This window comes from Mastigoproctus giganteus, chromosome 9 (genome assembly GCF_048544385.1).
Source record: "Mastigoproctus giganteus isolate SK-2022 chromosome 9, ASM4854438v1, whole genome shotgun sequence".
In the NCBI taxonomy this organism is placed as follows: domain Eukaryota; kingdom Metazoa; phylum Arthropoda; class Arachnida; order Uropygi; family Thelyphonidae; genus Mastigoproctus; species Mastigoproctus giganteus.
In genome coordinates this window covers 199412367-199426032 of record NC_143583.1, presented here as the reverse complement: position 1 = coordinate 199426032, position 13666 = coordinate 199412367, and the positions used below count along the sequence as shown (strand labels likewise).

Below are 13666 nucleotides of genomic sequence, written 5' to 3'. Positions count from 1 at the left end.
AGGGTTGACCGGAACTTAGCTCTAGAAACTAAACATGGGTTCCACCACTTCAAGCCTCCAATAAGCAAAGTGGTGGTATTGCACCGGTTGATGAAAGTCATCTACCACCTAGTACTACCTGGTAACATAGAAGGGCAGCATTCCTCCATGTGGTGCTGGCGCCACACCTCAACCCCTGCTTACGTTGGTTCACACCTGGGTGATCACCCACCGTGTACTTGTGCGTGGAGGTTACACCTAGGATTATTAACAGTCCCACCATCATGAAGGTGCAAGCAGAGGATTTAGCTGTCAGACCGTCCGGTCTTCACTGAAATTGGGTCCACTTGACTTGAGTGTCACCCGAATATCAGTTCCATCAGTGTTTTAGACTCCCAGGTAGCAAGTACAGCTTGTCTGGCTTATCTGAAAGAATGTCTGTGACAGCCTGAAGGACCAGAACACCTGACGCTTCTATTGCTTTCTTTAAATACTTTCGTATATCATCTTGTTTATGACTTTGTAATTTCTCTGTGATAAAATTATTATGCACTATGTGCGCATGCATGATGCCCTGAAGACTGAAGCTATGGTTCTGTTCCATAAATTTAATAACTGTTTCAATTGACTTTTCTGCAGTAGCCCAAGATATCTTTTCTTCAACTTTGTCATTTTCTTCACTAGATTCTTCTGAATTCTTTTCTATCTTATCAGGAGTTATAATGCTTTGAATAATTTCTTGATCAATGAAAGTCACTGCAACTTCACTTCAGCATGTCATAAAATCATTTTTATAGTGACATTTAAAGTTCCTAATGCCTCCTTGATCCATGGGTTGAATTAATGGTGTTATGTTTGGTGGCAAGTAACATGCTTTTGTTTTTTTTTTTTTTTTTTGTTTTTTTTGTTATTTGGAGCATTAGCAACTAAGGCCATATTGCTCCGGGGATATGCGGTGGTGATTCCCTGACCTTTCCGCATCCTCCGCATTTGGTGGTCACAGGCTCGAACCCCGGTCTAATCACGAAGCGTGTGCTATGCAGTGCTGCTCCTGCCCACCTGGCTACGGAGGCGCCGCAAGTAACATGCAAAAATATTTCCACAATCAGACACTAATTTTGACTTATGCGGGTGGGCCCTACTGTTGTCCAGAAGTAGCAGGCACTTTGTATTTGCAGGCTTTCCCCAATTTTCTCAAGTTCTGACGAACTGATGGAACAAAATCATGAGAAATATATCTTTGTCCATCCAAGCATTCTTTTGGGCTTTATAGGTCACACGTAAGTGCACAATTTAAAGGCCCGTGGACACTGAAATTTACCAATCATCAAAAGCTTATTATGCTGACCTGAAGCATTAGCACACATAAGAATGGTTACTCTTTCCTTATTAAGCTTAAACCCTGTTGCATTTCATTCTGGGTTTCCAGCCAAAGTTTTTATGGGCAAACACTTTCAGTCAACCGCTGTTTCATCATTATAAATTTAATTGGCTGTAAGATTGTAGCCAGATACACTTTTTTCAAATGTTGCACTATATTCTGTTGCTGCTTGTGTATCAGCCAACTGTCTTTCTCCAGCAAAATCTAACTGTCTAATACCATGACGAGTCTTGAAATTCCTAAGCTATCCATCACTAAATGTGCACTCTGATTCAATGTTCATTTGCTCCTTAAAAGCTCCTTGCTTTGGCAATAAGCATCGTCTCAGAAATTGCCATACCTTCCGATCGTTTTAGCAAAAACCATTCGTATAATACTTCATCTCGATGAAGTATTATAAAACCATAACAAAAACCATAACACTTCATCGAGATTCTCTAATTTTGGCTGATGTAAACTTTTCCCCTGAGCAATTTTATTGTAAGGCTCAGACGAGGCTTTGAATACTAATATTTTATTCTTTGATTTTTTTATATCGTAAATTGTAGACTTTCCAATGTTGTATGTTTCCATTAAAACAGTATTGCTCGCACCACTTTCTAGTTTCTTAATTATTTCAAGTTTGTCACTCAATTTCAATGTGTTCTTCTTTCTCTTCACACTATGAAGTTTATCTATTTTAGGAGCCATTATTATGGGCTTGTAAATGCGTATGCTATATGGTAAATGGAAAAAGTAGAACAAAAATTATAGCGTTGCCACGGTTTGATTGCTCGTTTCAAAATGGCGACTGTGAGCTCACCTGTTGTCGCTGGGCATCTGTGGCACTCACACATGCACGCGTGCACACAAAAGTCCATTAAATTTAAAAAGTTTGAGTTTTCGAAAAGTCCAGATTCTCGGGTGGTCTGGATTTCTTGAATCCAGATTTTCGGACTTTTACTGTATATATATGTATATATATATATATATATATATATTAAACGAGTAGCATGGAAGGTAATCATTAATACAGTGACATTAATAAACTGTATTTATGGGCTAATGCGCTTGCCATGACAATGCATGCACTACATCCATAATGTGTTATATATATCCCATTTTTATAATATTATGGGGACGATTATAGTAAGAAAATCATATTAAGGTATATACCTAGATAGATCTATAGGAAATGCATAGAATAATATAATGCACAAAAGTTAGTATATAAAAGGATAATATACAAAACTTATCATTGTACCCACAATCTAGGTGACTTCGTCTGGGGTCAACCACCAAAACTGAAAGTTAAACAGTGATAAGGGGTTCTTTGTATTGACTGAATATTGATCATCCAGAAACAGAGAACCCCTTATCACTGTTTTACTTTCAATTTGAGTAGTTGATCCCAGATGAAGTCTCCTATATTGTGGGTAAGAAACTAACTAACTAAGTTTTATATACTAACTTTTGTACATTATATTATCCTATGCACTTTCTACAGATCTATCTAAATATACATCTTAAAATACATGATTATCTTACTATAATCTTCCCCATAATATTATAAAAATGCAATATATATATATATATATATATATATATATATATAAAATTATCAATAATTAGCTACATTTTAATTTTACTATTTTATTATAATCAATGTGTTTATTTATAGGGTACAACAATGAAGATCAACTTAGGTTAACAAAATACTTGGTCCTATGGCCTCATGGGTATCGTTTTCACCCCTAATGCTTATATACATTCTAAATTCTTATTAAAATTCTCCAGTTGTATAGTTCCCTTTGATATTAAGTTTTTAAAAAATAAAAAAAATGAATGTAATTTATATGTGTGTGTGCATATATATATGAATATATATATTACAGAGAACCTCTTGTCATTTTTTGCCTTCATTCTGGGTGGTTGGCCCCAGCTGAAGTCATCTAGATTGTCAGTAAAAAGCGATAATTTTTTTTTTTGCATTTTCTTAGGTCCCTGATGGTATTATTAATGGATTGATTTGCTTTTTCTAATAATTTTCTGTTGTCCTTAATATTCTGTGGACATTGTGGGTGTGTTGCATGATTGCTTGCAACTGCATTGACCCATAAATATTAGTTACAGTTATTGTCGTTTTAACTTTCTTTCTTTCTTTCTTTCCTTTTTTATCATTAATATAATTATAAATAAATATATATATATATATAGCCGATAATTCAAAATAAAACAAAAGCTAGTAGTATGGTCTACATTTTTTGCCATACTACTGGCTTATGTTTTATCTTGTTTTATTTTGAATTATCAGATATATCCGGGCTTCGTGTGGAGGATGTGCATTTTGCTGCCTCTAATGATAGCTTAATATTTATTTATTTATTTTCTTATTTTATGTTAAACTTTTAAGCCATTATTTAAAAAAAAATATATATATATATATACATACCAGGATCCCTTTCTTATAGGGTCGGGAAGTTATGCTCCCGGTACTATCCGATGTACAATCGTACAAACACTTTTCCTTCACTTTTTCCTTTTAACTATCTTATTCTTTTTTTCATACCTCATGAACTATTAGAGCAATTCGAGGGGGATTGAGGTACTATTACTTTAACTAGCCTTCTCTCCGTTCTCCTTTTGTTAGCTAATTTAGCTTATTATGTTTAGCAGATTATTTAGTTCTCAGCATTGCTTATTTACTATTTCGTTTCAGCTATCAGTCGGGCTAAATGTCATCCAGCCTGTTTTCTGCAAAATTACTATTAATAAGCTACTTAATTTCTATTTGATTAATTAATTTCTATTATATTATATTAATTTCTATTTTATTATATTATTTTAATACGGGTCCATATGGAATTCTTTCGGTCCTAGTTATACAGGCAGAAGACAACAGAAACTGATGGCGCTGCCAGCCATGGGGTTAAACATAAATATTAAATTCAATTTTCTATTGAATTTAATATTTATGTTTAACCTTTGTTGCCTAGGGTCCGGTTTGTTCTTGGATTGCTTCGGGTATTTTAAACTACAGGACAGCCTCTACATTTTAACATTATTTTATTCCTGCATATATTTAACGACAGATGTCATGTTCTATTGCTGATGGCATTAATCTGATTTGTTAATATTATCATATAATATCCCAGTTCAATGCCCTAGTAATTATAATATCCCAGTTCTACGCTTTAGTAATTTGATTCTATATATATATATATATATATATATATATATATATATACACGTTTACAATAGTTCGATTTTCTTAAATACTGTTGTTTTTTAACATATAGGTATTGGCGTTAATAAAATACTGGTATTTAAGCTAGCCTAGTCTCGGTTATCTTAAATTCACATGGCCTATACATTTAGGATTTAGAAACTTATTGCGTATTGCTAAAGAAATTTTCATGATAATTACTGATGAAAAATTTTTTATGTATCTGTAGCAATAGGTAATTTTCAATACTATTTTATAACTATATAATAATATTTATACATTTTTATAACTATTTAATAATATTTATACATTTTTGCTTTACATCACGTGGCCGTCAATCCCCTACTTTATCGGGGGCTTTGAGTGGATTAACAGCCCATTTGATGTAATGCTTTAATACTTACTCGTTTCTGTGTATTCTATCACAGTTGCTGAAGAGTATGTTAAAAAAATTAACTAATTAATAATTAATACTAGTTGAGCTAACAATAATTAAGAAAATTAATATAAATAAAATAGCAAAGCTGTGATAGATACAAACAGAAATGAGTAAGTATAAAAGCATTACATCGAATGGGCTGTTAATCCACTCAAAGCCCCCGATAAAGTAGGGGATTGACGGCCACGTGATGTAAAGCAAAAATGTATAAATATTATTAAATAGTTATACAAATGTATAAATATTATTATATAGTTATAAAATAGTACTGAAAATTACCTATTGCTACAGATACATAAAACATTTTTCATCAGTAATTATCATGAAAATTTCTTTAGCAATACGCAATAAGTTTCTAAATCCTAAATGTATAGGCCATGTGAATTTAAGATAACCGAGACTAGGCTAGCTTAAATACCAGTATTTTATTAACGCCAATACCTATATGTTAAAAAACAACAGTATTTAAGAAAATCGAACTATTGTAAACGTATATACACTGGCACGTATAATGTTCAATTGGCTAATATGGCAATAACAATGGCATTAACGATGCACAAAAGACAGATTAAGACACAATAGAATGATAATACAAAAGAATAATAATATATATATATATATATATTTATTTAATATGAATGTTGTGTTACAATTAGCTATATATATGTGTGCGTGTGTGTGTGTGTATATATATATATATATATATATATATATATATATATATACACACACATATATAAATTAATGAAAGAAAATAATATACAGTGGATTCCGGCTATTTGGACAACCGGTTAATCAGGGCAGCCGTTTATTTGGGGAAAATCTTAAAAAACAGAACCCAATCGAGAAAATAGCCAAGATTTACTTCGCTTAATTGAGAGAACATGCTGTTTAATCGGGACGGGAGACCGCAGCACTGGAGATTACCCTATGATTGTCTCCGACCGTACTATGTGGTTCAGTCGGATTTCTGGAGGTCACAACCATAAAACAATAAAAACAACTGGCAGTCACCTGTTTATTGGGTTTCTCTGTTAGTGCAATCTATCATAAACAAATAGGAAACTTGATCTTATTGAATTTGCGATAATACCGACAGCTTGAATTCTGTGCGTTATTATGGTGAAATGTGTTTACACTTCCATGAAATCTTGAATCATATAAAAAAATTAATTTTCACAATCTCCTCTTCATTCCTATTTTTAAAGCTTCGTAACTTGTTACTCTGTTCTCACTTGCACATATCGTGTTACTTGCAATTTGTGTGTGCCGTGTTCTTTGTTATTGATTGCTTATCTTTTTACTGTTTTAAATTTTAACCCCCACCCACAAATGTCAACTAGTTCTAGTTGACATTTCTGTACTGTGTCAGTGAACATTCAGTTCACTGTCACAGTACATATTAATTATTCCGATTATCATGTATATTCTTATGATTTTCACATATCATTTAATTTTTTAATTGGTAAGGTAATAAAGGGTGAATTTGTGCTTAATATGTCTTTGCTTTTATAGCCTGTGGATAATATTCCTCCTATTTTAACTCATTAGAATTGCTGTTTAATAGAATTAAAATTCAATTCACAAACATGATCACAATGACCAGCGCTTACTACACATCGTATAGTAAATGGTACTTTACTGGCAACTCCATCGTAACGTGATTTGATTGTACAGTGAACCAAATATAAAGTGAGGGTCCATTGTATTTTAACTATTTACGTGAAACTTCGGATAATTGAGGCACCCACTTAATCGGGCCAAAATGCACTAGCTAGTCCCGATGTGTCCCAAATAACCGGAATCGACTGTATACAGCGAGAGTTCTCAGAAGAAGCATCTGCAGATTTCCTACTAGGGATTTCACTGAACTGCTTCGTACTGTCTGTCAATTATTGTCTCCTCCTTCCCTCCTCACATTTCTGGCTATGTCATACGCTATTAGTAAAGGTGTTCAAAGGCAGGTGTGGGCACTGGATCCCAGCAATGCTAATCTGAAAGCTCAACAGCATCACTGGGAGGTTCCCTAATCATTACAGGGGCCCATATCAAGAGATAATCATGGATCAACTGCAGTTACTGAAGTTTCTGAATCAAATTCAATAAAATGGAAATCAAAAACCAATTTGGAAATTACCTTTAACTATCCTAATTATAAGATTAATTAAGTTTTAATTGAAATGAATAATATGAAATTACCAATCTGATATTTGGCATTTACTCTACTTAATAAGGCTAAGATGACAATAAGGATGAGAATAAGTTTTGTTTTCTACTTAGTGTAGAAAACAAAACTTATCCTCAAAAATATTTTTTTTATTTTTACAACACTAATAATCAGATTCCTCAAAGGAAATAATTTTTCTGAGAACTCAGTTCTAAAAATTTTGATGGCTCACCACTTCCCTTAACCCAGAGGGAAAAAACAGTATTGGCATTATCATCAAGAAACTGAATTAAAAAAATTAAATGGAAAGAATTGAAACAAATTCTGATTGTTAAAGAGATAAAATATAGAAAGTAATATTTTTTTTGAAAACAAGATACACTATAAATATGTCAATGAGGAAAAATTAACTAATAATGATATATAATATAGGATACGAGTTTCATAATCCAGAGGAATCTGTATATCAACAATGTCACCAAAAGGAATAAATGCAGCATGAAGAACCTTTTCATCTACTTCTTCTGCTAGTCCCCCTAAAAATATCAAAAAAAGCTCACTGAAACTCATTTTTCCCATCAGGTACCTTTTACAATATAGCATGTGCATAATTACTAATTCCATTTATGATGGAGGGAAAAAAAAAAAACACATTCTATATTAGAATTTTTTTTTCTCCATCAAGGACATGGGCAAAGATCTAAATGCTAAAGGAACATACATACAGCCCATCAGCACTCACTTAAGGAATGCAAGGATAGTTTGCCATGGTATTATTAGAATAAAAGACTTAAAATGATTTGTTCTGTTTATGTACAATAATTATACAAAATCCATTTGAAACTAATTCTGTTGTCCAGTAGGAATTAATCTTCTGTAGCAGAAAATTATTAAATGTGTGATTAACCTACTGAAACTTACATGAAATGATATACAAAATAACGCTTTTGTAGCACATTTCAGTCCTATCCAATAAGAACTTTAAGTTTTCAATAGAGAAACTAAGAACCTTGGTAATCAATTCAATTTACTGAGTAAGGAGGATTTCAGTGAAATCAAAACGTCACCCATAAAACTGTTTAATATGTTAAGGATGTAGAGCATGCTCACCTCAGTAGCAGGAATGTTACAGGTTGGCCCTTTTGTGACCAACCTGTAACATTTGGCCGGCAGGGGGGGGGGACAGAGTGGATAAATGGGCAATTAAATGTTAAAAATAAACTTGGTGTAAAACAATATGATACCATGCTGAAGAGAGTTGCAACTGCAACCAGTAATGAAGTTGAGGTGCCACCTGCAAAAATTAAGATAAAACAAGAATTAAAAAATAAATTTTTTTAATTATTTTAATTTCAGAAAATCATTAATTGATTACACCACACTTAACCACATTTAGAGGGTACTCAGATATTTCATAATGATTATTCCTATTCTTGTTCAGTTTGTTAATTTATTTGCATTTTTTTCTGTGCATTAATTTTTTTCCGAGCATTTTTTTCTGTACTTTTGGTTATAAAATTAAATATAATTTTGTGCTTAATTTGTTTCCTGTTTAATTTTAGTTAGTAGATGTTATGCTGCAGATTTGCACTTTGTTTTGGCTTATCAATTGGGTGGTCTACATCTAAGAATTTTTTTTCAATCTGAGTTATTTCTTAGTTATTGGGATAAACATATTTAAAGTAAGTTTTCTGTTGCCATATCTGCTTGCACTGTAACATCCAAGGTTCTTTTGCTGTCAGCAAGCCTGGAAAGATTGAGCCTTGCACAATCTTTCCAGGGCCTAATTAATCGACTAGGCTCTCATCATATACTCCCTCCTATTGCGTCTGGGCAGAATTGCAGACACTTTCAAATTCAACCCTAATTCATGGCTTTTTTTCAACAGTGACCTGTACTTGTTAAGTAATTCTGCCGGTCTCCTACTCTTAATATCATTAGTGGCAACGGTACAACTATATCACCTTTTGTGCCCTTAAAAGATGATATCCGCTCTACAACGTCATCAACCTTTGCCCCAGGCAGACATACCCTGTTCCACCTATCCTTTTTACAAAGCATGTTCTCCATTTCCCTGACAATAGAGTCACCAACAACTACTAGTTCCTGTGGGACCAGCGCATTCTGCCTTGGGGGTTGCCGCTGTGTTGCGAAATGACCAAGTGCAAGCTCTGGCATTGATGTGGGCAGCTGAGAGCTTGATGGGCACCTCAATTTAGATCCTTCTAGGGCATCCGCCATGTCCTTCAAGCTCTCGTATAGGCCCATAACAACGCTGAGTTGTCGCCTGATTTTGTAACACTCCTTGCATAGCACGCACACAAAGACATCCCCCATGGCAATATCATATCCCGTACCCAATTGCTCCACAAACATCATGAAAGCAGTGCATTTTAAAAGGCTGTGATTCAGAGGGCAACTGCCCCCCACCCCACTCAGTTCTCCCCTGAGCCACAGCACTCCCATTAGCTTGGGCCTTTTGCTTTGCTGCTCTGGTCCGAGTCATGATTTCAACTTAATTTCAATAAAATTTCAGTATAAAATTATAACCCTAAACTTGTATCCCAACACAGTTATAACGCTATATATATTTTTCAGTGTCAAGTATTATCTACGCGTTCCGTTTTAATTATATTACGTTTGTAATCTAAGTCGTTATATGTATTTAGTTAAAAGTACAATGCAATTGACAAAGAAGTTTAACAAAATTTAAAGACTTTGAAATGGTTTAGTAAATTAAATGGTGATGTTGGAATAAACTTCCACTCAGTGTTCAGGATGTTAGCAGTTTAAATAAATTTGAAATAGAACTGGACATACAATTAGAAGGAATGGGTAAATTTATTATGGATAAATGAAAAGTACTGCACTATAATAGCAGTAACTCCAAGATATCATTATGGGTTATCCTGGGGTAAGCTGATAATGACAATAGATATAGGTTTGACTGTAGCCTCATTTTCTCTGGGTGGTGCAGACTGACTGCTAGAACAGCTCATGAGATTCTGTCAATAATATATAACTTTGCCAGCATGCACAATGTAGTGATTAAACAATATTAAAAAATTGATAAAGCAATACTGAGGCCACATTAAATAGTGAATACATGTTTGGAAACCTCATTTTTGAAAGGATGGAGAGCTGCTGGAAAAACTACAGGGGGGGGGATCACAAATAGGTTTTCTTACAAAAAAAAAATGAAATTCTATAAATTGTAGCATCTGGAAACTTCAAACCCAATTGAAGTTTATGAGTACAGGCTTGGCAGACCCAGGGTCCTGAGCTGGATATCATCATTCTTCTCTTTCTTGGTGATTCCATTCTACTTTTGACACTCTCTCTCTCCCAGGATAACTCGGGATTTTTTTTTTTTTTTTTTTGGCTGGTGGAGCATTAAGCCTCAGGCTTCCTTGCACCATATAGCTAATAATAATAAAACATACAATTAGAAGGAATGGGTAAACGATAGGTAAAAGTTTTCACATCTCGAAACTTCTGTTTCCAGGAAGCCAATGTGTGCACACCAATTTACTAAGTACAGCTTTGTGCACAATCCTGGACACTTGCAAACCCCCTCGGGCTCTTTATTCAGGCATGGTCCCATTCTAGTTCTGCGACATGCAGTGATACCAAGACTGACAAAGTAAGGGCAGATTTAAAGAGGGGTAGATATCCTTTCCATGTCCTTAATAGCTTGCAGTGCAACAACATCCCTCTTCCTGTGACAATGAGTTCTTGTCAACTCCCTACATCCCCTACTACCAGGACATTTCCAAACAAATTGCCAGAGCGTTGTGGAATTACAATAGTAGATGTGTACAACTACTTAGCAAGTAGTTACAGTTTCTTATTACCAAAGGGGAAACTCCTCTCCTTTTCCTTATTCAAAAGTTGTTTATCACATAAGGTACACAGATTGTGGGAAGTGTCATGTTGGCGAGTCTGGCATAAGTTTAGAGGACTGCAATCAAGAGCATGAGGAGGCGAGATCAAAGGAGATCCTTCCAAAATAATAGATATGTGAGATGCAACCAAACTTTTTGTTTGCCCCTCACATTTATTGCAAATGTACAGCATTTCAGCCAGCATTCTGAGGGATGCTGCTGCTGCTGCTGCCTTGCCCCCCCCCATGTGACAGGGCTCAATTAGAACTGACTTAACAAATGAGCTTTTTGAGACAGAAGCCAAAAACTGGTAATCTGTAAGATGTCAAATGTAAAAAGAGATGATACCCAAGTTAGAAGCAAAGGTTATGAAAGAAAGGGTGAGAACAAAAAATTACAAGTTAAATATTGAAACACGAGGAGACGAAATAGAAAAGTGAGCAACTATATGTATTTGGAAAGCCTAATGGTAGAAGAGGCAAAGAGCAGCAGAGAAATAAAAATAGCAATATGTAAAAATCTTTTGAGAAGAGAAGAATATTATGTGGGAGACAGGATTTGGTTTATAGAAAAGACTGATATGATGTCTGGTATGGAGTGTGGTACTTAATGGAGTACAGACATGAACATCAAGAAAGGATAATATTAGAAGACTGGAAAGTTCTGAGATGTGGGTAGGAAGGAGGATGGAGAAGAAAAGTTAGCTCAATGAAGTGAAAAGTACAAAGGTTTTGAAACGGGCAGGTGAGAAGAGGTGTTTGGGTGAAATAATCAGAAGATGGAAGAGATGTTTGACTGAAATAATCAGAAAGGCAAAACAGAAATTGGATTGCACGTGTTGCAAGGTGAGAGATTGATGAATATGATGGAAGGTAAAGTTAAGAGAAGAGGCCCAAATGGAAGATAATAAAACTATGGCATATAAACTGAGGGGAGATGAAGGAGAGGGCAGAGGATGAGGGAATATGGAGAAGTGATTGTTCGGTTGTATGCATAGACGTGCCTTGGCAGAACACTAATGATTAGTGTTCTGCCAAGCTAAAAAAAAAAAATTTTCAGCAGTAAAAACTATTTCCCCTTAAACTTATGTCAGATTACTGGGCCTGCTACTAGTGGTAGTCCCACAGAAGATTTGATGTAAATTGTTTGTAGGGAAGAATAATCAGGTGAGAACAGAAAACAATAGTGAGTAACAAGCCAATTTGGAGAAATATGCCTCACGGCTGGTTTTTGATTTCAGACAGGAGAGAGAGGGCGGGAGAAATTTAATGTTGAGGATTTCAAACAAGCAAGGCATCCCAAACCCATTGAGAACTGAGAAACTTTTCAGTCAGGGGATCCACTATATTGCATCTGCTATGCTTCCCTCCCCAAAGACAACTTTGCTACAATTCCTTGTTTAACCACTTGAGACGTGAAATACATTTCCACAAATATGTACCCTTAACTGTTAAACTCACTATGTTAAGATTAATAAAAATATTTCAGAACAATAGCTCTTTATTCCTAATTCCCACATTTTCTGGTCGCCTTCGCTGACCACCAAAGAAATGCGAGTCTGGGCAGTACCTCGCTCTAATTCCGCTACTGTGATCGTGCGTACTTACGACAGAAGTAACTTATGCGTCGAGGAAACCCGAAACAAAAAAAATAATAATAGCTATTGCTGTATACTGCAAATTTAAATGAGCAGTTAGACATTGGCAGCTCACCAATAACAATTCATTAATACTATTCATAAGTATTTAACTGCAGGTCGAAAGCAACTTACCAACATATACAATACGCTTTGAACTTGCCGCCATTTCCAATATTCTGATATGATACTAATTCGTTATTAATACATGGTATTCGATGCAGTGTACAGCAGCAATTTTGACTCAATTATATATATATTATATTTATTAATTCAATAAAATAACATTTGCTGTATACCAAATATGGCACAATTTCAAATCCACGAGTAGCCTAAATCACCGCAGCTGCGTTAATCACGAATATCATTATATAAAAAAAAAATAATTATAATGAGCTTGGACTCAGCTGCAAAATTGTGTACCCTAGACAGTAAATACTGTACAATAAAATTATCAATATCGGCAAACTAGTATCTTACTGTAATTCGAACTTAAATACAGTGCTTTTCGACTTATTTTAATCTAAAGATTGATTAATATTAGTAGAGGAACATGATGGAAGAAAGCACAAAGTAGTAACTTATCTTACTACTCTGTGGATTAATGGCCGCTTTAGTTTCATATTCGTGAATGGGTGGCGTTGGGAGTAATTGAGCAAGTGACCAATATCAATCTTACTACTCTGTGGAAGAAGCCAAACTTATAAAGCATCACAAAAAAATAAATAAAACTTCCACAACACCTGTCCATCCCTCCAATAATTTCTGGTTAATGTTACAAACGAGTACCACCTTCCCACTGATCGTTCCGAGTAACAGTAATTGACACACCTAGCCCGCTATGGTTAGTCTTAGTAAGAGTGCTTATCCCCCCCTATGCCACTGTTTCAAAATAGGAAACTCCTTTTCGGATTTTAAAACAGCAGCAAGATGAGGGGAGGATAAATACCTAAAAACTAACCATAGCAGGTTAGG

General features: G+C 34.7%; 1 protein-coding gene across 2 annotated transcripts in view; it reads right to left on the bottom strand.

Moving 5' to 3' along the window:
* The window catches only part of cyp33 (peptidylprolyl isomerase cyclophilin-33), a 183883-nt gene extending 170935 nt beyond the window's left edge, over nucleotides 1-12948 (bottom strand). The window contains exons 1-2 of one of the 2 annotated variants that reach the window (XM_090381682.1): nucleotides 12827-12948; nucleotides 7609-7707 (exon numbers count right to left, since the gene is read on the bottom strand). In XM_090381682.1, the coding sequence (XP_090237808.1) occupies nucleotides 7609-7707; nucleotides 12827-12860 (133 nt within the window). In that variant the 5' untranslated portion in view covers nucleotides 12861-12948. The remainder of the gene's footprint in view (nucleotides 1-7608; nucleotides 7708-12826) is intronic. The other variant, XM_090381683.1, reaches the window with a different exon arrangement.
* Nucleotides 12949-13666: the final 718 nt, after the last annotated feature.